The sequence below is a fragment of the Ovis canadensis genome, chromosome 3 (assembly GCF_042477335.2).
Source record: "Ovis canadensis isolate MfBH-ARS-UI-01 breed Bighorn chromosome 3, ARS-UI_OviCan_v2, whole genome shotgun sequence".
In the NCBI taxonomy this organism is placed as follows: domain Eukaryota; kingdom Metazoa; phylum Chordata; class Mammalia; order Artiodactyla; family Bovidae; genus Ovis; species Ovis canadensis.
This window is the reverse complement of record NC_091247.1, coordinates 100025585-100049880: the sequence shown is the minus strand read 5'-3', so window position 1 is coordinate 100049880 and position 24296 is coordinate 100025585. Positions and strand designations below refer to the sequence as shown.

The following is a 24296-nucleotide window of genomic DNA, read 5'->3' as shown; positions in this document are numbered from 1 at the left end:
TGGCAAGTGGTTGACAGTCTGTGAAGCCAGGCGTGAGGCATACACCATACTCGCTTCACCGTCTTCCACTTTTCTGCAAGTTAGACGTTTTTCAAAATAAAAGTTGGAGTTAAAAACCTCCCTAAATAAATAGTTTAAACCACCCCTCTTTAACTAGAATCTTCTTGCTTTTTGGAACATCTCCTTAAAAGAAGACTTTGCCACAGGGCCAAATATCAACAAACTACCAAGATCTATCTTGCACACATTTGTTGATTTAGAATTTTCTGTCTAGCAGAGAGGAGGCAGCAGTTGGTATAGTTATGCCAGAATGCAGCATACTTGTTTTTTTATTTTTATTTTTTTTTAATTTTAGTTTTATTTTTTAAATTTTAAAATCTTTAATTCTTACATGCATTCCCAAATTTATTTTGGTTATATATATATATAATGTAGAACTTGAAACAAAAAAATGGAATTTGATAGTTAGAAAAATATTCTCAGCTCATCATAAACAGATGATTGCTTTTTATGGCCATCAGGCTTAAACTGTGGGTGCAGCATCTGTGACTTCTGAAAAAATCCTTTCTGTTTCTTCCAGCTTTTTGACTTTTCTTGGTCTTTCCTATCAAAAGCGTTAAGAGCTCCACTTCATGATACCAGTAGACTCCCTACAAGACAGTTTTGCGAAACCAAATGGCTGTTGGATGGTTGGGATGAGGCGCCGGCCGCTGCGCTGCGCCTCCCCAGCCCCCCTGACGCTCCTCTGTGCCCCGCGCTAGGATCTGACGGCGCTGGCCAAAGAGCTGCGGGCCGTGGAGGACGTGCGGCCGCCACACAAGGTGACGGACTACTCCTCCTCCAGCGAGGAGTCGGGGACGACGGACGAGGAGGACGACGACGCGGAGCAGGAAGGGGCCGAGGAGCCCACGTCTGGCCCGGAGGACCCCAGAGCCGCGTCAGTCCCGCTGAGCGTTAGGGAGGATGAGTGTCCCTGTGGGCTTCCCAGGGGGCTCAGTGGTAAAGGACCCGCCTGCCAGGGCAGGAGATGAGGCTTCGATCCCTGGGTCGGAAGGATCCTCGGAGAAGGAAATGGCGATCCACTCCAGTATTCTTGCCTGGAGAATCCCATGGACAGAGGAGCCTGGTGGGCTGCAGTCCATGGGGTCACAGAGAGTCAGACACGACTGAGCACGCACTCACGAGTGTCCCCTGCCCACCGGGCTTTCTTTCCGGCTGGGACAAGGATTTCGACCCTGTCCTCTGATCCTGTGAAGTTGCATGTGTCACTGTGTGGAGTGAGCCAACCCCCTTCTTTCGGTTGTGTGTGTGCATGTCAGTGCCTCTCTCCAGGACTCCTGGTTTCTCATTTTCTCTCTTTTATTTGAGGCTGTGACAAAAGGGAAATTTCAGTTCCTTTTCCTGGGGGAAACTTTATACCTATGGCCTTAGGTCCCCGAGAAGGTGAAAAACGTAACCAGTGTATCTTTGGCTTGGGGGTCACGGCCCCTCACGTCTGGATTGTGTCTCAACAGATCATCTCTGAACTTGAGCAACGGTGAAACGGAGTCCGTGAAAACCATGGTTGTCCATGACGACGTGGAGAGTGAACCAGCCCTGACCCCGTCCAAAGAGGGCACGCTGATCGTCCGCCAGGTACCCTTGTGCTCCGCGCGGTTAGAGGCCGAGCTGCCCCTGTGGTCACTAACCCGCTTGCTCATCCACTCACTCATGCTTCTCTGCATCGTCATCTGTTCTCACGTTAACCAGGCCTGGAGGGCAGCGGGGCCGGGGTGTGGGAGGCAGGCGTGTGCTGCACCCCCCCGGGGCGCCCGGCAGCGTCCCCCAATCCTGCCCTCCTTGCATGTTGTGTGGCAGCCCCCCTCCCAGCCCCACGCGAGCCCCGCAGTCTGTGTCTGAAGCAGGGCAGCTGGGAGGTGTGCACGGAGCTCTCGGCTCCGAGAGGCTGTGGGGCTGAGGCGGGAGCGGCTGGGGTAGGCAGGAGCCGCCTGGGAGCCAAGATCCTCCTGGAGCCAAAGGGGTTAGGGTGGCGGTCTTTGCTCTGTGCTCGGGTGTAGTCTCCTCCTATGTGGAATATTTAACCTGTGCCCCCTGAGATGTGCTCCTTCTGGGCTACCAAGTTTTACAACTGCCTGTTCACTTCGTAGCTTAGAGGGAAGGAAAGTGATGCTCTTCTCATGTAAGCAGAGCAGGGCTCCTGTCTAGAGCTGCAGGCCTCTCCCTGACTGTGTTTCATGCTCTGGCACTACATTTGGATGGAAGGCGGGAAGTGGCCCAGGAAAGATGAGAGTTCAGAGGAGTTACAGTGCGCTTTTTAAGGCTTTAGAGAGATTTGGAAAGAAAGGAGACAAGCCAGTAGTTTGGTAATATCAGCTCCCGTGGCAGATAAGCCAGCGTGGCGTGGGTTCTGCCGTGGCTTCCGCTGGCTCAGCCGAGGCACTTGGCGAGGAGGTGGGAGCAGACCCAGCTGATGCCCTCCAGTCTTGCCTTGATGACTCGGCAGAGCTTGCGGAGCCACCTAGCACCGCAGCAGGCAGGGTCAGTAGGGTCTTCGGCATTGTCAGCGGTGCTGAGCGAGACCAGTGTGCCTTTTTCTCTGCAGAGTGCAGTTGACCAAAAGCGCGCCAGCCATCATGAGAGCAATGGCTTTGCGGGTCGCATTCACCTCTTGCCAGATCTCTTACAGCAAAGCCATTCCTCCTCCACTTCCTCCACCTCCTCTTCCCCATCCTCCAGCCAGCCGACACCCACCATGTCCCCACAGACACCCCAGGACAAGCTCACTACTAATGAGGTATGTCTCGCACCACAGCTGGCTGCTCTCCCAGGGTTAGACCAGCACCGCTTAGGAGCTAGTTTGCAGAGACCTTCCCACGCCCTGCCCTCACCTCCCCTCCCCGCCCGCCTTCTTCGGTCACCTCCCCTTCTCTCCCACCCCGCCACCCCCACCCCCAGTAACATGTTCAGGTCTGTGTACAGACCCCTTAACCCTAGAGCGATTGCCCTCCAGACTTGCCAGTTCACCGTTTGCTTTTCCCTAGATAAGTAGTTGCATGGCTTTTCTGATTCAGTTCGTTTTTTCAAAAAAAGTCTAAATAAAACAATTGTTGTGTTCTCAGATCCTTTATGAATTTGGCATGAAATTCTGGTAGTCTTTTGTGGAATCTGCCCTTTTCATTCTTTATATCCAGTAAATAAAACACAGAAACATTTGGTTGAGCAGATTTGGCCTTATCAGGACAAATGTATCTCTTTGTACAGGAAATTCCCTCAAAAAGGGCTGGATTTTTTTATTTTTTGGAGAGGTATCGTTGGTTGGTTACTCTTATTTATTTTTGCCAGCCTTGTTGAAAGGGTTTCTGTCCTTGAAATTTACAATCACTCATAGTTTAAGAGGCCAGATACTTTTGGGGGGAAACCTAGAAAATCAAGATGTTAAACAAGAAGGGCAGAGAAACGAGTGTGGTTTTAATTTCAGCGTTTGAATGGGAACTCCTGTGTGCTTGTTGGAGGACGTGGCTGTGGTCTCAGTCTGGGTGCTGGTTGGGTGGCTCTTTGTCCTATGGAGACAGTCATGGCCCCAAGCGCAGTGACGGTTCGCCATGGGCCCCATCCCTAGTCACACGACTGACCGTCTTCGTGGGAGGTGTGGCTTAAATGCCTTTGTTGAAGGCTGCAGTAGCATGTGGCTGCAGCTGATCTTGTCAGTGTAAGCACTGAGCTGCTGGCCTGCCCACCTGCTCCTATTTTCGTTCTTATTAGAATAATCCTCTCCCCTTGAGGACCCAGGGGAAACCAGTGGCGTCTAAGGCAGGCTCAGCATCAGACTGATTGCCACTGGGTGGATGGGCCCCAGCTGTAGACCCGGGGATGGGGGGTAGTGCTCAGGCGCAAAGCCTGCCAGGAGACAGCTGTGCCAGGTGGGAAGTGGGGAGCTCAGGGGGGTTGAGGGGGTTGGCTGCAAGACTCATGATTCAGCTGCCCGGGGAATGAAACGGTTATAGGACAAACGAAGTGGTCAGACATGTCTTTCGCTCCACTTGTATACCCCACCTACAGTTACAGTCCTTCTTACGTTTAAACTTGGCTCCATTTTGCTCTAATGTACAGTATGTACAATAACCCTTAACTCACTAAACTGGCAAGTTTATATTTCTGTTTGTTTTTAATTGTCATTACATTTCCACTTAACAATTTGTTTCACTTTCTTTGTGTTTTTTTTTTTTTTGTCTTAAGCTACATTATTAACCAAAACACTCCTCTTCCTAAAAGAGCAAAAGAATATGCCTTTGCGCCTTTCACTAATGAGCCCCGCTGTTTGGTACGGAGTTGATGATACACCTAAAACGATGGTGGCCGAAGCTTCTGTAGTTTCTGGCAAGAGGCTCACTTTAAAATAAGCGATATAAGACTTAAGATTTGTCGGTATTCCAACATACATTCATTGGACTTTTGGGGGGCAGGAGAACAAACTCAAAAACGGATGAATTGAGATCAGCACATTTCCAACTTTCTTTAGGAGTTTTCATTATGATCATTTATTAAAAACCCAAGGAGCTTGTGAAGTATAGATGTTGCTGGTAGCTTGCGCTTTCTGTCTTACCGGAACGATGTTTCTGGAAAGAGGGGTTGCTCTCTTTGGCTCCTGGTTAAATAGCCTGTGTTAGGGGTTGTGGGGTTCGCACACAGAGGTGCCTGCAGAGCATTTGGTGGGGGCAGAAGCAAGGGGATCCGCCTTCTGTATTGGGAAGCAGAGCAGTGCAGCAGTGGGTTGAAGTGTTCTGTGTTTGTTCTTTAACTGTCATTGTATTAATACGACTGAAATTTACATTGCAGACTCAGTCCGCTAGTAACACACTCCAGAAACACAAATCTTCCTCCTCCTTTACACCTTTTATAGACCCCAGATTACTACAGATTTCTCCATCTAGCGGGACAACAGTGACTTCTGTGGGTAAGTAATACAGCAGCAAGCAAGCAGCCACCAGCAGGGTACTTCTCACTCTGTTTGGTTTGGTGAGCACGTGTAGTGGTGGTCGGCAGGCTCAGACCTCAGGCCAGATGCACACCCCACTGGCACTTTTTGCAATGAACACCATAGTCAGTTTTTCACATCTGTTTCTTACGAGTTTCTCTTCCTCGGCAAAGAGTGGGTCTCAACATGAATCTTTCATGGATGCATATTGGGGAAGGGAGCAGGCCCAGCCCCCATGGAGACAGAAGTAATTCCAGTGTCATATGTTTCAGTGGGGTTTTCCTGTGATGGAATGAGACCCGAGGCCATGAGGCAAGATCCTACGCGGAAGGGCTCAGTGGTCAATGTCAATCCCACCAACACTCGGCCCCAGAGCGACACCCCAGAGATTCGCAAATACAAGAAGAGGTTTAACTCCGAGATCCTGTGCGCTGCCTTGTGGGGTAGGTGTCTCTGGGCCATTCGAATGCTTCTGTTTTTATTCTCAAGGGTGGACCGGTCATTTGGAGAAGTACAGCTTGGGATGTCTCGGGGGTTTGGGGAGCGTTGTTCGTGGGTGAGGTGGAAGACTCTTGACAACCCATGCTCACGCTGTCCCATGGAATCCTGCAGGCACACAGACTTGCCCTTGTTTCAGCCATCATGTGCTGGACAGAGTGACTCATCTCCATCACCTCGTATAAAAAAGGAGAGAAAGATGAGAAAGGCATTTGATTTGGCCCATATTTATAGGGAGAATGAAGAGATCTGTCAAATTGCTTTTCTTTAAATGTTTCAGTTTAACAGTCTTTCCTGTTGTGTTTTTGATGTGGACCTTTTTGAAAAATGTATTCTTTACTTGGAGGAAAATTGCTTTATAATATTGTGTTGCTTTCTGCCATACAGCAGTGAGAATCAATCATTATTATACGTATGTCCCCTCTCTCTTGAACCTCCCTCTCTCCCCCCCCCCCAGTACCCCACTACTCCCACCCAACCCTGCCTCTCTAGGTCATCACAGAGCACCAGGTTTGAGCTCCCTGTACTATGCAGCACCTTCTCACTAGCATCTATTTGACACGTCCCTGGTGAAAGTGTTAGTTGTTCAGCCGTGTCCGACTGTTTGTGACTCCGTGGACTGTAGCCCCCCAGGTCCCTTTGTCCATTGGATTTCCCAGGCAAGAATACTGGAGTGGGTTGCTATTTCCTTCTCCAGGGGATCTTCCGAACCCAGGGATCGAACCCATGTCTCCAACCCACGGCTCCCAAGTTGTAGACAGATTCTTTACCCCTGAGCCACTGGGGGAAGCCAGAGCAGGTGTGGGAAAATGGGGAGGGAGATGGGACACGGCTGGGGAGAAGGAGCTGGGGTGTGCCTGATACATACTGCTTCTAAGAAAAGAGGGACCGAGGACCAAATGCAGCTGTTTGTTTCTTAAAGATGATGGAGGATGGTCTTTAAGAAAACCTGAAACTGAGTGATAGATGCTGGGGTGATCACAATCTGTTAGGGACTAAGGGGGCTGTGTATGGCTCGTTCTAGATTTCCTGAGCAGAGACAGATGTTGAAGGAAGCAGGTGGGGATCATGACATTGGACAAAGGTTTGTCTGTCCAATAGTATAGCTAAGATGGAGAGTCTGTGGTACCTAGGAGATGGTGGGCTCAGATGTTCTGGGGCTACTGAGGAAGACCCTGAAGCTGGAGGATCAGGAATGAAGCAAGCTCATTGCCCGCTTAGATCCTTTTTATATTAATGTGTAAATGAATATTCCACCCTCTCCCCTCCATGGTGATTTGTTGCAGTTTGGGTACTTTAAGCTCCGACTATCCTTAGCTTTGGAGAAAAAAATGGCAACCCACCCACTCTAGTAGTATTGCCTAGAGAATTTCATGGACAGACGAGCCTGGCGGCCTGTTAGTCCATGGGGGTCCCAAAGAGTCAGGCATGACTGAGTGACTGAGCGCACACATCCTAAGCATCTCTGTGGGTGACTTGAGGAAAGGACTCTTATCCTGAGAGGTGGCACTGTTTGCTCCATACAAGGCCATCTGCCACACACAGTGTAAAATTGTGGTCTTTCTGTGTCTTTGACATAGGGGTGAACTTGTTGGTGGGTACCGAGAGTGGCCTGATGCTGCTGGACAGAAGTGGCCAAGGGAAGGTGTATCCTCTGATCAACAGAAGGCGATTTCAGCAGATGGACGTCCTGGAAGGCTTGAACGTCTTAGTGACGATATCTGGTAAGTGTGGGTTTGGGAGAGCAGGCCACCAGCACTGTTTAAAAGTGCGGTGCTTCCACACATGGAGCTTGAGTGAGCTCGTTTTCCGAAGTGATGGCTCAAAAATAGAACCATAGCATGATTTTATAATAATGTGATAGGAAAGCGTATTCAGACAGGACCCACTGTGTGCACTTGCGACGGGGTGGGGCTCCTCTGAGCTGTCCTGGAGCCCGCTCCTGCGCTTCCTGCTCCACGTCTCCATCCCACCCCACCCCCTGCCCGCCCGCCCGCTCCATCCCCACCTCGCCGCCACGCCCGCAGCCTGTCCTGGTCAGGGTGTGGGTTTGTGTCCACTTCTTCCCACAGGACTCTCTGATGCAAAAAGAACTGTTCTTTGCCATGGCCAGTAAAACCATGGTTTGGGGTTTTTTCCCCATGTCTGTCAGCACTTGCTCTGAGTTTCTTTTTAGGAGGAGCATTTTTCTTGGTATAAATTATATATGTTGATTGCAGAAAGTAAGAAATACCGCAGAAGAGCAGAGAGGAGGAATAAGTCGTAAAATCAGTTCATCCAAAGAAACCCTTAACTTCACTTTTTGACTTCCAGTCTTGTAAGCATATACATACTGAAAATAAATATATAAAGTAGTATAATAGAATATATAAAAATAGTCATGCAGCATGTTGAGGGGACACTATGATGCCCGTATACTGACGAGATGGTTTCACCAGATGTGTGATCCACTGCTGTCCATACAGTCAGCGTCTACTCACGCTTGGCACCCCCGGTCCTGAAGTTGAGCTGTGTCCCTGCCATTCTCGTTTGTCCAAACCTGTAGGTGGTTTTTCCGTGTTCCTTCCCGATAGCCATTCTGTGCGGCTACAAGATGTTTCTCTGCATGGATGACACTAAAGTTTATTTAATTCTGTTGTAACTTCCATTTATTCCTTTTCTCCCCTCTCCTGTAAACATTTTCATAAGTATCTTGGTAACTCACTTAACCATTCAGCATGTGAATCCATGTTGCCTGGATCATAACATCCTAATCTGCATTTTTGCTGGGGTTAAAGAGTATGCAGAAATGTAAGACCTGTCTCCTCATTACCCACAGTGGTTTTGATTTAATTGTCGACTAACTCAAACTTGTTGTATTTATTTATATGTAACAGATTTCTTGCAATAATTTTTAGTTTTCAAATAGATTTTTGGTTTTAAGTAAGATGTCTGTTGAAATGCAAAAATTTCACCATCCATCTCCTACTTAAATGAGGAAACAACCATTTAAGACTTGAGTGCTGATGGAAAATAGGTTTTCGAATTGGAGGGAAAATAAATCTGCAGCTGAAAATGGTTAAAACTTCATTTTGTGATCCAGTGAGCAAGGTTTGATTTGTGTGGATCAGTAATCAACTGATACCGTTTTGGGGGGCCACTTTTTTTTGTATTTTTATAGCTTTCATTGGTTTTCAAAATCATAAAAGCAATAACATGTCAATTGTAGGAAACTTCAAAAACAAGGAGAAAAAGCTTAGGAAAAAGAAAATAAAATGTAATCACTATCTGAGAGAGATAGTTCTTGTTAACTTTTTAATATAACTTTTTAATATATTTCCTTCTCATTTCTATAAATGTGTCTCACAGTGTGGGAATAAAACCCTGTACGTAAAACAACGTTGTCTTTGTCTTTGTCTTCCCACATTCAGAAATTCTTCAAAACTTAAGATTGTGTTGAAGTATAAGACATAATACAGAAAGTGTACAGATTATGAATAATTACAGGCCCAGGAAGAGTCACAGGTGGCCATCGTGTAGCCCCCAGCTCCTCCACCCACCCACGGCGCTCCTGCATTGCTTCCATCATCGCCCGCCACCCCCCACCCCCCACCCCCCACCCCCCACCCCCCACCCCCCACCGCGCACGCGCGCGCGCACGCCCACGCACGCACGCACACAGGCACGCACAGCACACACACACCCACCACACGCACACACAGACACACACAGCACACGCATGCACACACACACCACGCACACACACCCACCACACACACACAGCACACACACACCCACCACACACACACACAGCACACGCACGCACAGACACACACAGCACACGCATGCACACACACACACCACGCACACACACCCACCACACACACACAGCACACACACACACCCACCACACACACACACACAGCACACGCACACACAGACAGACACACACAGCACACGCATGCACACACACACCACACACACACAGCACACACACCCACCACACACACACAGCACACACACACCCACCACACACACACACACAGCACACACACCACACACACACACAGCACACACCCCCCCACACACAGCACACACACACACACAGCACACACACACCCACCACACACACACACAGCGCGCGCACACACACACACACACCCACCCACCTGAGGAAGTGCTGTCCTGACTTTGAACACCTTAGTATATACTAGGTATGGTTTGATGTCTGTTTTTTTGCCTTCATTGAACTGAACTTAAATAAATGGCAAAAATACTTCTTTTGTGTCTCACTTTTTTTCTAGAGCGGTTTCATGTTTACGGAGAAAGTGACCAGAAAGTATAGACAGTCTTATATGGGCCCCCTCCAGTTTCCCCTCTTCTCTGACATTTGTTACAGTGGATGGACCAGTATTAATGCATTATTGTTAGCTGAAATCCACAGTTTAGGTTCTCTCTGTGTGTGTGTCCTCTGGGTTGAATACATGCATAATTTTATCTGTCATACAGACGAGTTGCATCACCCTAAAAATCGTCTGTGCTCCATCCCTTCCTCAAAGCCCATGATAACACCTGACCTTTTTTTGCTCTTTATTGCCTTTTCCAGAATGTCCTAGGTGGGCTCGTGCAGTGTGTAGCCTTTTCGGACAACTGAGAGCGAGTACCTTTTTATGAATCAATGTGATGAGTTCTTTTGTCTGTTCTGGGTGCTTGCTCCATACTTCTGCTAAGTTTGCTGTTGTTCAGACGCTAAGTCATGTCCGACTCTCTGCCACCCCATGGACTGCAGCACACCGGGCTTCCCTGTCCTTCACTATTTCCCGGAGTTTGCTCAAAATGAAATTACTTAGCATTGCATGCACGCATGTCCATTGAGTCGGCGATGATATCTAACCATCTCATCCTCTGCTGCCCCCTTGTTTTGCCTTGAGTCTTTCCCAGCATCAGGGTCTTTTCTAGTGAGGGAACTCTTTGCATCAGGTGGCCAAAGTATTGGAGCTTCAGCATCAGAACTTCCAGTGAATATTCAGGGTTGATTTCCTTTAGAGTTGACTTGTTTGATCTTCTTGCTAGGTTCTCTCTCTCCTAATTGACATATAGGCGCGCTTCACACGTCCTGGGTAGGAGTCTTCTGCTGGCTCCCTGTGTTGTGTCCATTTGTTTATGGCTTGCCTTTTGCTGGACTGAAGTCCCCAAGTTGGGTGATCTGTGAAACCCTTTTGTGCTCTTAAATGGGAAACCATAGTTACTCCAGAAGGTTTTAAGAATCAGATGACCTAATAGCGTGATTTGAGTTTCTAGTGAAACTGATACAAAACGATTCCCTTGCGGTGGGGGAAGGGGATGGTATTTATTGTTTATTGCAGTTTATTTTGATTACTGTTGTTAACAAAGATACCTAATTTTGAATATGCATGTAAAGTACTGATTATTTGTTTTGCTAGGCAAAAAGGATAAGTTACGTGTCTACTATTTGTCCTGGTTAAGAAATAAAATACTTCACAACGACCCAGAGGTTGAGAAGAAGCAGGGCTGGACGACAGTGGGGGACCTGGAAGGCTGTGTGCATTATAAAGTTGGTAAGTCCGCCACGGCTGCAAGGGGCTCTGCTTTTCAGAGGTTCAGTTTGTCTTTTGTGTAAAATGTATGTGTTTCTGAAGCTTCAGTTTCTTTAGTGAGAAACCTGTCTCTGATGCTCCTGCTCATTGTCTCTGATACTCCCAGCTCATTTGAAGCACCTTCTAATCCTGAGGTCCGCAGGGCTCCGTTTGAATCATGATCAGGTTCCCTTCAGCCGTCCCCGACCTCCACCACCCTGACCTTGGACAGTCCACATTCTTCTCTGTAAGATGGGGTTCAGAGGAACCTCGTTAAGGGAGCATTGCCTGAAGAACGCCAGGCCCCTTGGATTCTTCCTTGGTCCTGCAAGCTGGTTCTCACTCGAAGCACTGTGGGTCCTTGGCAGCCACTGATGGAACGTTTGAGAGCTTACCTAAAGAGTTTTGGCCTGTTGGTTTGAATATAATGCGCTGTGCGCAGCTACTGTGCTCGTCACTGAGGAAGGAATCTTGCTGGCCAGGCAGCATTTTGTGGCAACTTTTTTGTTCATTTCTCTGCAACATTCATGCTTCTCATAAGATTTCACAAGAAAAAAACCAAACACATTTTGTGTGTGTGTTGCGGAAAAAAAAATCGACACACTGGCTCAATCAACATTGGAAATTAGGAGGAACGATGGTGCTTAGCCCAGCTACAGTTTTATGAGTGAGATGATGTGTTCTAATTGCATTTGAAATGGAAAGTTGAGAAGATGAGCAACTGGTTTCTCTCTATATATTTAAGACTGAGGATGTGAGGGACCTATTGGATGTTGATTTCTGCTTCCGTGTTTTCTGTTCTTCTGGGTCAGTGCTTCTGCTCTCAGGGATATTCCAGTCCTTGGTGTTGTCATCTTGTTGATGTAATCTGTTCACAGCCCTCAGCTCACTGGTTACTAATGCGTGTAAGTGCCACCCTGCTATTTGAGTGATTCTGAGTGATCTGCAGGTGCGGGATTGGTGCAGGTTTGGGGCTTAGGATTTTCTGTGTTGTGGTCTTCTGTACCATTTTTCCTTGTTGAGAGTGGTAGCTGGAATCATCTAAGGCTGAATGTGATGAACTGGCTCATAACAGCTGAAATGTCCCTGAACAGATGATCCCACAGGGGATTGAGGGCAGATGTGTTAGACTGAGCTGGACTTTTCCCCAGGACAGAATGTCCACCCTCACTCAGGCCCGTCGTTCATACAGGACGAGTCATAAGCATTAATTTGTTATGTTTAGACTTCTGTTGTTCAGTCCCTCAGTCGTGTCCAGCTGTTGGCAACACCGTGGACTGCAGCATGCCAGGCTTCCCTGTCCTTCACCAGCTCCCGGAATTTGCTCAGACTCATGTCCATTGTGTTGGTGATGCCATCCAACCTCTGCTGCCGCCTTCTCCTGCCTTCCATCTTTCACAGCATCAGTGTCTTTTCCAATGAGTCAGCTCTTTGCATCAGGTGGTCAGAGTATTATTCAGTTGACCCAGACGTGTGCTGTGTAGTATGGTTGCCATCAAGAACAGGGAAGGTGGGAGTGGGTATTTAAATTTATTTGTAAATTAATTAACGTGAAGTAAACTGTAAAGTTTCTATCCTCAGTGACACTAGTGCATTCCAAGTGTCCAATAGCCCCATGTAACATAAAACCTTTCCACTGTCACGGAAAACTCTGTCCCATCAGCACTGGATGGCCTCTTAGAACCGTCTGTATCATCATAGTCCTGTGATTCATTTGAATAGTGACAACACGTGGAATTTAACCAGGAGAGTTATCAAGTCAACAAGCTGAGTCTCACGGTCGAAGTCGGGATCAAGCGGTGCTGTGGTTTAGAGCGGCTGTGCAGACACTGGGGTCCACACCAGCCAATAAGTCAGGTGTGGCCAGGGCCATCTGGGTATCTGCTCTTAGCAGACATGCTGGCTGTCAGAGAACTGAGACAGCTGTGTAAAGAAGGCCTTCATATATAAGTATGAAGTTACAGAGAGAGTTTCTTTACTTTTGGTACAGGATGTAGAATCCGATGTAGAATCCTACTAATTACTACTATCTCTATAGCTGGAAGTGCTGTAAAGTGATACTTGGTCTTATACACAGAAACAGAATTCAGATTCAGTTGATGAGTATTTCGTCATAGTTTTTCCATCCGTAAGCTCCACGTGGGACTCGGGAAAGCCCACGTGGAAGATTTGACCTCTTGCTGATATTCAGGAGCCTCTTGGCTGATAAATCACATCATTATCCTTTGGAATGAATGCTGAGTCCTCCGGACAACAGGGTGGAAAGGTCGACGCTGTCCTTAATTATTAAATACTTAAGAACGGTAGGAGCAGCACTGAAATTGTTCATTGATAATAACCAGGGTATGGAGTGGAGTCCAGCACAACATTGAGGAGGATGGGGACAGCCTGAATGTATATTCAAGAATCTGGAAAGTGAACCAGTGCCTGACCTCTCAGCATTGTTCTTTTCACTGGTTTGGATGGATCGACAGGGAAGGGCATGTTTGCAGAGTTTGCAGAAGGCCGCAGAAGGGACTGAGAGGTCCACCGTGATACTGACCTGCTCTTCTTACTCTTTCAGTAAAATATGAAAGGATCAAATTTCTGGTTATTGCTTTGAAGAGCTCTGTGGAAGTCTACGCGTGGGCACCCAAGCCATATCACAAATTCATGGCCTTTAAGGTAATAACGTTAAGTGCGCTTAAGAATAGTATCAGCCATGCACAGTGTGAGCAAGAGCCAGGGAGTAAGTCGGCTGATCATTTATTTAAAACTGTGCTGTTAGAATAGAAGGGGGACAACAAGCCAAGGAATCAAAATTGAAATATATGTATATGTCTATGATACCATGGGCTTCCCTGGTAGCTCAGCTGAAAGATCTTCCTACAGTGCAGGAGACCCCGGTTCAATTCCTGGGTTGGGAAAATGTCCTGGAGAAGGGTTAGGCTACCCACTTCAGTATTCATGGGGTTTCCTGATGGCTCAGATGGTATAAAGAATCTGCCTACAAGGCAGGAGCCCTGGGTTCGATCCCTAGGTTGGGAAGATCCCCTGGAGAAGGGAACAGCTACCCACTCCAGTATTCTGGCCTGAAGAATTCCATGGACTCTATATATAGTCCATGGGGTCACAAAGAGTTGGACACGACTGAGTGACTTTCACTTGGAATTTTTTATCAGCAGTAGTCAGCTTCCAGGTATATTTGTTCAACAGAGGACTAATTAAAGTGAAGTTACAGAAATTCTTAATGACATAGTGATATATATTATATATTAAACAGACTATTAAAAATATGTATAGTATACTATTTTTTGTTTCAAGAAAAATACTGTAGAAAAAAATTGGCAGTTATTTTATGGGTGTTTTTAAAATGTTTTTGTAATTTTAGACTGCACTAAATACAAATTTTTTATATTTTTTAGTTAAAAATGATATTACTGTGACACTAGATATTATAAATCACTTAATAAACATTTCTGATATTAGACACAAAACTTTAAGCATTACCCCTGGGCCTATTTTAGTGCAGGGTAAGAAATTAAGAATTTTTTTTTTTAATGATTGTTTACTTATTTTTTAAAATAGTTTTGACATATTAAGGGTAGGCCTCCATTATCTGGAAAATTGACATGTTTAGATAGCTTATTGTTTGATTCTCCAGTAAAGCAAGATAAGTGGGGTTATCATATTTGCTTTAAAATAAAGCCACATATTATTGACTAAAAGCAATTGATTGTAAAGTTACAATTATCTTTTGAGATCTGATCTTAATCACCTTCATGGACCAAGTACTGTACTCATTGTTTTATAAATGAATAGTTTATTCGGAGCTGTCTCATGAGCTACAGGTGTTGACGTTACAGGCCACCCAGGTCACAGTGCATGGTAGCCTCTCACTACCACTGTTAAACGAGTTGGGGAGTTAGAGTGGAAGTTTGAGTAGCTCTGTAGAGACTGGGATGACTGTGAGACACTGATAAAATTCTCCACATGTGTCTCTTGCACTGCTCCCCTCTCTCTCCATCGTCTGCATTAGAGTAGTTGCTGCTAACAGATAAAAGCAAAGACTCACCGTGGGGAGTAGTTTTGCTTATGGTTTTCGCCAGGGAGGTTCAGTCATTGACTGACTGAGTGCCTAGGCCTGGCTTCTCCAGCTGGAACCGTCAGACGTAAGTTCTGCTCATCTCACTGCTGCCTCTCGCCTGCTTCTTTGCAGTCGTTTGGCGAGCTGGTGCACAAGCCCTTGCTGGTGGATCTCACTGTTGAGGAAGGCCAGAGGCTGAAGGTGATCTATGGATCCTGTGCTGGATTCCATGCTGTTGATGTGGACTCAGGATCTGTCTATGACATTTACCTACCAACACACGTAAGAAAGAACCCACACTCTATGGTTGGTTGACTGGCTTCATTTTGTTTTGACTTTTCTCTTTGCTCTGCTCAGTGCACTAACACGGGCAGGGTCTCCTCGCTTCCCCTTTGCAGTGGGGGTGAGTATTTCAGTGACGTGCCCTCTTCAGTAGCTTCTCTGCTCCTGTCTCTGAAGCCCTCCCGAGACCGGCCTAGCCCTGCTTTCACTAACACGGGATGGGAGGGGGCATCTGCTGGCAGGTCAGGACAGCCATGGGGTGAGACTGCTTAGAGGAATGTAATGTATTAAATGGGGCCCATAGTCCAAATATATTCCAGGGGCCTCAGGAGATGTGAATGAGCAGTGTATAGGGCGTATCAGAGGTAGACTTTCAGATATATCTGACATCACGTGGCTTCTCCACAGTGTTGTCCAGTTGCTGCATTTACCACCAGGAAGCTGAGCCAGTGCCTTTGCACAAGACACGCTTCTTAAGCCTGCGTGCAGGAATAGAGGTGGCCGCTGATGTGCTTCCCCGTGCTTTGTCCCCCTTCTCCAGATCCAGTGTAGCATCAAACCCCACGCGATCATCATCCTCCCCAACACGGACGGCATGGAGCTCCTAGTGTGCTATGAAGATGAAGGGGTTTACGTGAACACGTATGGGAGGATCACCAAGGATGTGGTTCTGCAGTGGGGAGAGATGCCGACGTCTGTAGGTACGTGTCCCTGAGCGGAAGCAGTCGTGTTTGTTAAAGTAGGGCCTTTCCTGCGGATGTGTTTGTTTCAGATACTGGTGTTACATGGTGTTCAGACCATTTGACCATTTAACAGAGTGGTTGGCAGTAGGTGGTGGGAAAGGTGGATTGTAGACTGTGATGTGTCATAGTCTTATGTTAGGACACAATCTTAATAGTTTTTTTTTTTAATCAATTTATTTTGTTATTCAGTCGCTAAGTTATGTCTAGCTCGTGGCAGCCACATGGACTGCAGCGCGCCAGGCATCCCTGTCCTTTACGGTCTCTTGGAACTTGCTCAAACTCATGTCCATTGAGCCAGTGATGCCATCCAACCATCTCTGTTGCCCCCTTTCTCCTCCAGCCCTCAATCTTTCCCAGCATCAGGGTCTTTTCTAATGAGTTGGCTCTTCCCATCTTTTTTCTAAAAATAAATTTATTTATTTTCTTTTTGGCTGTGCTAGGTCTTTGTTGGAGAAGGCAATGGCACCCCACTCCAGTACTCTTGCCTGGCAAATCCCATGGACGGAGGAGCCTGGAAGGTGGCAGTCCATGGGGTCGCTAGGAGTCGGACATGACTGAGCGACTTCACTTTGACTTTTCACTTTCATGCATTGGAGAAGGCAATGGCAACCCACTCCAGTGTTCTTGCCTGGAGAGTCCCAGGGACGGGGGAGCCTGGTGGGCTGCCGTCTCTGGGGTCGCACAGAGTTGGACACAACTGGAGCGACTCCACAGCAGAGCAGCAGCAGGTCTCTGTTGCTGCATGGGCTCTTCTCAGGCTGTGGCGAGTGGGAGCTACTCTCCCCGTGTGGTGTGCAGGCTTCTCTTGTTGTGGAGCACAGGCTCTAGGGTGTGTGAGCCACGGGCTCTAGTTGGGGCTCACAGGCTTAGCTGCGCCACGGCCTGTGCGATCTTCCCAGATCAGGGATCGAACCCACGTCTCCTGCATGAGCAGGCAGATTCTTTATCACTGAGCCACCAGAGAAGCCCCAAGGAATCATTGCTTAAAGCTCTGTCTTCACAGTCCTCTGTTTAATCCAAGGCAGCCAGGGACAGTAAGACAGATGTAGTTGTGACTAATGGGTAAAAGGTGAGGGGAACAGGAGGGTGAGTGAAGCTGTGGCGAACTCATGGTCCAGCTGCAGTCCACACACAGCCTCTGACCTTCCCTGCGCATGTCCTAAAGACTGACGTCTGGAACCCTGTTGGCTCCAAGTTTATTTCCCCAAACTACTTTGGTTTTATAGCAGCCAAGTCTCTGGCTCTGTCCACATGCCTTTTCTTCTCCCTGGTAATTGGCGTGAGGAAAGTATAAGCCAAACTATGGACAGGGACTGGGGGTAATGCTCCAGCATGTCCTCCTCGGAGGCATCAACAGACTCAGCTGATAATTTAAAACATCACCTTCCAGGATGACCCACAATGTTGCACGTGTAGAGTTGCTTACATCAGTGGTCCCCATCCTTCTTGGCACCAGGGACCAGTTTCCTGGAAGCCGTAGGAGAGGAGGGATGGTTTGGGGGCGAGTCAAGCACATTATATTTATTGTGTACTTTATTTCTGTTGTCACATCAGCTCCACCTCAGATCATCAGCCATTACATTCCAGAGGTTGGGGACCCCTGTCTTACAAAAACCTCCAACTGCCAGCTGTTTAGAGGGGTAGTGTGTGTGTGTGTATGTATGTGTGTGTGTGAAACCTGAGCAGCTTCTTTCCATGGCTGTTTCCTCATCTTTAACAATGTGTGTTTTCCTCTCTCAAAAAGCATATATTCGATCCAATCAGACGATGGGCTGGGGAGAAAAGGCCATAGAGATCCGATCTGTGGAAACTGGCCACCTGGATGGCGTGTTTATGCACAAAAGGGCTCAAAGGCTGAAATTCTTGTGTGAACGCAATGACAAGGTAACAGTCTCCTTAGGGATTCTTTTTAGATGTTATCTTTCAGCAGTGGTTTATTTTCCATGGAGTTCTGTGAAGCCTTTCCTTGGGATTTCGATAGATTCTGAAATAACTTTATCAAGGAACTTTTCAGTAGTGCCTTTTTAGACCCATTAATGGAGGTCAGGATGTATTTTGTTTTGTTTTTATTGAGGGGGTGGACATGTTTATCTCTGCAGAAATCATTCTGTGTTGGGTTTTTGTTGTCTTTTGAGGTACCCCCCCAACCCCCAGCCATTAGGTGGCCTGTCCAGGCTGTGTTTAGTTTAGGGATAGAAAAGGTTAAAGCTCCCAGTTTAGATGGATGGAACTCTTTGGTGATTTGAAAGAACCCTCGTACACATTTAAGTAATAGGGGAAATTTTCCTTCTCCTGATACATGCATGAAATATACCAGTTGTTAGTCCGTCTTTTGAATATTGACATAACTGCATTGTTTTCCTGGCATAAGTGCCTAAGAGGAGAAATTATTTTATGCAAAAGCCGGAGTGCTGCCTACAGGTGAAACCTGTGAGACCCCAGAGCATCAAAGCCCAAGTTAAAACCTTTGCTTTTCCGAACTGGCCACATCGTTTTCTTCTCCAGGACTCCCTTCCTCCCCAAACAGCCTTGGAGTGGAGCAGACAGCTGGCCAAGGGTGTTGACCCCTCTGGCCTTTTCTAAGCTTAGATTTCTCTCTCTTCTGTCACTTGGATGAAAATACAACTACCTGAGGCAGCCCGCTACAGCCTTAGAAACATTTCCACCTCTTGCTTCACATTGAAATACATTAAGCCTTCCAGTCACCAGACCTCAGGTTGACTTCTAGGATGAAGAAGAGCTGTCATCTCCCCTTGGCAGGTGGGCCTCCCGCTCAACTAGGTGCCTACTCCGTCCACATCCCCCCAGCCCACTTCCTCCTGCAGTCCAGTCCTCTGGCTCATTCGCTGGTGCATTTGACCTACATAATATCTCCCAAATCTTTTACCTTGGAAATCCACACAACCTCAGAGCTAACCAGCTTTGGGGTTTACATTTTCCTAAGTATGTTCAGTGGAGCCATAACCACGGTATTCTTTGAACTTCAGGCATTAAAAAAAATTTTTTAATCATTCATGATGTCACACCCATCAGGGTTTATTAATAAAAGGCACAAAACTATATATTTTTTTGACAGTAGAGTCCTATGAAATAACCAAGACATTTCAGTTTCATTTTTTAAAAGAAAAACAAGGCGGCTGAACCGCCTCCCCACTGATCACTGAGTTTGCCAAACACGTTGATCTTTCAGAAGGTGTTAAGGGTGGGGGTGAGCACAGGTGATCCAGTTTGGGGAACATCCCCTTGTTTCCTCTGTGTTCTCACAATAGGGCATGGCGTGCACAGAGTCACCTCTTGGCTAAGGAGTCTTCCTAAGTTAAGAAAATGTTAGTTGCTCAGCCTGCTCCGGCTCTTTGTGACTCCCTGGGCTGGAGGCCCACCAGGCTCCTGTGTCCATGAAATTCTACAGGCCAGAATACTGGAGTGGGTTGCCATTCCTGCTCCAGGGAATCTTCCTGACCCAGGTCTCCCCCCGTCGCTGGCAGATTCTTTACCGTCTGAGCCTCCAGAGAAGCCCTCGTAGTGGAGATGAAAACCGGCTCCGTGCTGACCAGCGGACATCACCCCAGATTTCCTTTGGGAGGGGCCTCCGGGCTTTCGGGGTCCCCCTCACCCCTCTCCCCCTCTTCCCCTGCAGGTGTTCTTCGCCTCGGTCCGGTCTGGGGGCAGCAGCCAGGTTTACTTCATGACTCTCGGCAGGACCTCTCTTCTGAGCTGGTAGGAGTGGCGGGCTAGGCCGCCGCCCCGGAGGTGTCGACCACGAGAACCCCGAGATCCTGGCAACTGGAGCGCGGAGCTGCCCGGGCCGCGTGGGCGGGGTCTCCTCCCCGCCCCCACCCGCTCTTACCAGTTCATCCCCATCCTCTTCCTGTCCTGTTCGAAATAAATCGAGGCTGCATCGCAGCTGGTGCTGTTGAGACTGCCATCGGGTGCTATCCGTGCTGGGATGGAGCGGCGGGCAGAACGCATGCGCATTCCCGCCAGCTCCAGCGTTGCCTGTCTGCAGCTCCATCCTGGGGCGTCTGCGGGTGGAGACCAGACGCCGGCGGGGGGGTTGGCAGGTGTAAACGTGCGCTCGGAGGAGCAGGTCGCTGAAGCCAAGAGCAGATTTAATATAGTAACATTAACAACGTATTTAATTGACATTTCTTTTTTTTTTGTAATGTGACCATATGTGGACAAAGAAGAAGGTGCAGGTTTAAGAAGTTAATATTTATAAAATGTGAAAGACACAGTTACTAGGATAACTTTTTTGTGGGTGGGGCTTGGGAGGCGGGTGGGTGGGTTTAGGGACCCATTTGGTTTCTTGGGATTTCTTTTTTTTTTTTTTTGGCCAATAACTCAGTTGTTTTTCTGTGTACCAAGTTTTGCCTAAAATCACGTGCAGATGATTCTTTTTTAAAAAAAAAAAAAGGAAAAAGAAAGGGTGTGCATTTGTATCCTGCCCAGAACCTTGTTGTGTGACAGTATTAGCGCTGCCTCGGTCAAAGGTTTAATTTTTGTTTAAACCTGGAAGTGCAACAGCAGTTTCACCACGATCGGCACTTGCAGAGGGGAAAAAAAATCTTTTTCAACCACGTGTTTATTTTTTCGCCTACCTCATTGTTTTTAATGCATTAAGAGGTGGTTTAGTTTCTATGTCTTTGGAGGAAAACATTAATGTTTAACCTTAATACCAAAACGATCCAATTGAAGTTTGACTGTTATTTTGTCACATCTCAGTAGGCACAAGAGAAATTGTCCCCGAAGGTGGGAAACAGCCATGAGGCTTGTCCGCTGAGGGGCACGTCTGCTTTCTGAGCTGAGAAAGCAGATCACGTTGTTTTCCACCAGGTTCATCAGTGGTGGTGGTGGATGGACAGGCGGCCATTGCCCGCAGCACACGGGGCCTCGCTGTTCTCAGCTCGGAGTTTGCAGACAGGTGGTCATATGGGGGACAACCCCACAAACTGTTGACAGTGTTGCCGGAACCTTTCCTTGGGGCCGGGGGTGTTTCCCTTTTTCTAAAAATGCAATGCACTACAACTATTTTAAGAATGTAGTTAATACTGCTCATTCATAAGATAGCATCTTCCTGCGTTTCGGGTGTGATATCAGAGCCCTGGCTTCTCGAGTGCTCTCCCTTGCTCGCTCTCTCTGCGCGCGCTCTCTCTGTTTTTTAAACCAGTTTTACTTTATGAATATGTTCATGACATTTGTAATAAATGTCTTGGGTAATAATTGGTTTCATGGCTTCTGGTCACTGGCTTCCTCTGAGCATGTTGGTTATATTGATTACTTGTTAAAGGGTGGCTCAGCCGTCTGCCTGTCTTCTGGCAGAGTTCTGATGGGAATCTCACTCACCAAACAAAAGCTCCGTGTGGCCTAGGCTTATTCCTCCTCCATGGTGAATTTGCTTTTATGACATCAAAGTGGAGGTTTTCTGCCCCAAGAAATTAACAATCACTTGCACCTGTTTGCTGAGTCTGCCCCCACCCCCAAAGCCGTAGCCCGTTTGGCATCTGCTCTGACCTGTTGTTCTCTTCATTCTGGGTCAGCATTTTTGCCAAAGGCTCCTTCTTTGAATTTCAAAGATGTAGTGAAGAGTACACAGGCTCACAAATGCAGAAACAACAGCTGGTCATGTACACCCACCACAGCAGCACCTGCTGAGAAAACCTGTTTCCATGTTGGAAGGATTCAGGCTGGGGAAACAGGCTTTCCATGCGTGTTGACTTCAGCAGAGTGCTGACATCTAAGGCAGAAAGAACCAGTTCTGTTCTGGTCATTTGTACTTCAAGGAGGGAAGATCTGGGCACTAATCCCGCCCTTGGCAGGAGTTCTGAGACTGGCCAGACCAATCACTGCGGGGCTGCAGTCCTTGCCACATCACAGCTGGTGATTCCCTTCTCAGGTTGGCTTTTGACAGGAGAAGAAATGTGCCCCAGTGAACACGTGCACCAGGGGGAGAACGGACTGCATAGTTGGGTCACTTGTAGCCCCTCCCATGACTTCAGCGAAAGGCCAAGTTGGGCAGGTGTCTTTCAAACAAATACTAAACTTCTGATACCAACATGAAAGATATAAAATGGTTGAGGATGATGGGCTCCAAGCTCAGGTCAGCGTGGGCCTGTCCTACCTGGGCAGCAACTGGTGGTGTGGGAGTTGAACGTGATTAAATCTGTCACTGGGCTTGGCTGACCGAGGTCAACCAGCCACTGGCCCCTTGGTTGGGTGCCTGGGGTCTCCTGCCTTGTCTGGGGTGTCCCTTCCTCCTTGGCCTTCCCACCATGCAGACCAACTTAGGTTGCTACAGCTTCGAGCAGGCGCCGGGTTAGCTTTCTCCATGGAAGATGGCAGGCTCTCTCCATTTCATTCCTAACAGGGTAGTGACTTCACTCAAGTGCCAAGATGGCAAAATTAGCAGGAGAATTTAGTATTGTGCCGATACCACTAAATATGGAACCTAGAAAACCGAGACAACTCTTCCAAACAAAATACCAGTATGGCTCTAGGTTTAGTTGAAGCTTTAATAAGTGATACTTTTCTGTATTTAAAACGGAGTCTCTATATCGAGTGCAGTTTTTTTTTTTTTTTTTTTTTTACTTTTTCTCATGCACATGTTGTGTTGAAGAAAATGTTTACAAAAAATAGTTTTGTTACACTAATGGGCATCACATATTTATGGTCTATTTTTAAGTGATTTTTTATGGGTTATTTAGGCTTTTGTTTTAGTTGTAGTCCACTTAAATGATGGTTCATAATCCCTAATTTTGCCAATTATAAATTTGCTAAACGGTAATGCAAATGACGAGCTGCATTAAGTTTACTAATCAGAACTGCGAAGCAGACTGGTGGCAAGTACGCAGCCTTGTTTCAGTGCTAACTTGTCTTCTGTGTATTATGAAAATGACTGTGGTCCCTCTTCTCCCCTTTTTTTGTCCTTAAATAAAGTAAAAGTGACACCTGTTTCATGTGGCATGAGTTTCAAATATATTCTGTTCTCGCAGAATGTGCACTTTCTGTAAGGATCCACCTTCCCCGGTGCCACCCCAAGGCCCGAGTGAGCAGCTCCCAGATTTCGCCACCTCCCTGAAAGGCGTGGCCCAGGGCATTCCCAGGCACAAGTTACAAAAGCGGCAAACATTTGTTCAGAGATCTTAGAATGTGGGGCTTCTCTAGGGGTTCAGTAGTTAAGAATCCAGCTCCCTTGAAGGGGACATGGGTTTGATTCCTGGTCCAGGAAGATCCCACTTGCCTCGAGGTGACTCAGCCTCTGTGCCTCAACTGCAGAGCTGAAACAACCCACTCGAAGGAAGCGCTTGTGCCACAAGGGCAGCCGAGAACTGACACAGCCAAATAAATAAATACTTTATTTAAAATCTTACAATGAAGTTGATAGTGAGCTCTTGATGGCCATGTTCCTGAAGCCAAAAGGAAAAGTAAAGCTTCTTAGGAAGAAACCGGCTTGTTTTTCCAAGCCTGAATTGAATCAAGAAGTAAAGTGCATGCTATCTATTCTGTAGCTAATTGGACGTTGGAAGGAACCCTTTCTCAAATTGGTGCCTAAACAAGAACCTAAGCCTGATCATTGGAGCTCCTCCAGTGCAAAGTCATCATGGCCCTGCCGTGGATGTGCTCCATCAACACCTGTACACGCCCGCCCCATAGCTTGGCAGGAACATTCCACACTGGGTACATCCCAGGTCAGCCGTGGGTGTCTGCACTTTGCCAGAGCCCAAGGTGGGGAGGAGTAGCCATGCAACTTCGGAGAAGGCAATGGCACCCCACTCCAGTACTCTTGCCTGGAAAATCCCATGGACGGAGGAGCCTGGTGGGCTGCAGTCCATGGGGTCGCCAAGAGTCGGACACGACTGAGCAACTTAACTTTCACTTTTCCCTTTCATGCATTGGAGAAGGAAATGGCAACCCACTCCAGTGTTCTTGCCTGGAGAATCCCAGGGACGGGGGAGCCTGGTGGGCTGCCGTCTGTGGGGTCGCACAGAGTCGGACACGACTGAAGCGACTTAGCAGTAGCAGCAGCAGCAGCCATGCAACTTCATCATCAGTTGCACGTGTTGGTCAGCTAGCTCCTCTCTGCTTCATGCTAGAAACACGTTCCTGCTCTAAGGTGAAAATAAACTTGGAAATACCTAGGCCACCAAATGCACGAGTTA

At 47.4% G+C, this 24296-nt stretch overlaps 1 protein-coding gene across 50 annotated transcripts in view; it reads left to right on the top strand.

Moving 5' to 3' along the window:
* The window catches only part of MAP4K4 (mitogen-activated protein kinase kinase kinase kinase 4), a 151719-nt gene extending 128630 nt beyond the window's left edge, over positions 1 to 23089 (top strand). For 16 of the 50 annotated variants that reach the window (XM_069583798.1, XM_069583781.1, XM_069583764.1 and 13 more), the window contains 12 exons: positions 762 to 937; positions 1515 to 1635; positions 2603 to 2794; positions 4837 to 4954; positions 5248 to 5418; positions 7054 to 7197; positions 10897 to 11031; positions 13613 to 13713; positions 15248 to 15397; positions 15939 to 16098; positions 17885 to 18024; positions 19778 to 23089. In XM_069583798.1, coding sequence (XP_069439899.1) covers positions 762 to 937; positions 1515 to 1635; positions 2603 to 2794; positions 4837 to 4954; positions 5248 to 5418; positions 7054 to 7197; positions 10897 to 11031; positions 13613 to 13713; positions 15248 to 15397; positions 15939 to 16098; positions 17885 to 18024; positions 19778 to 19861 — 1692 coding nt within the window. In that variant the 3' untranslated portion in view covers positions 19862 to 23089. Of the gene's footprint in view, positions 1 to 761; positions 938 to 1514; positions 1636 to 2602; positions 2795 to 4836; positions 4955 to 5247; positions 5419 to 7053; positions 7198 to 10896; positions 11032 to 13612; positions 13714 to 15247; positions 15422 to 15938; positions 16099 to 17884; positions 18025 to 19777 lie in introns of all 50 variants that reach the window. The other 34 variants (XM_069583791.1, XM_069583790.1, XM_069583797.1 and 31 more) reach the window with 4 other exon arrangements.
* The last annotated feature ends 1207 nt before the right edge of the window (positions 23090 to 24296 follow it).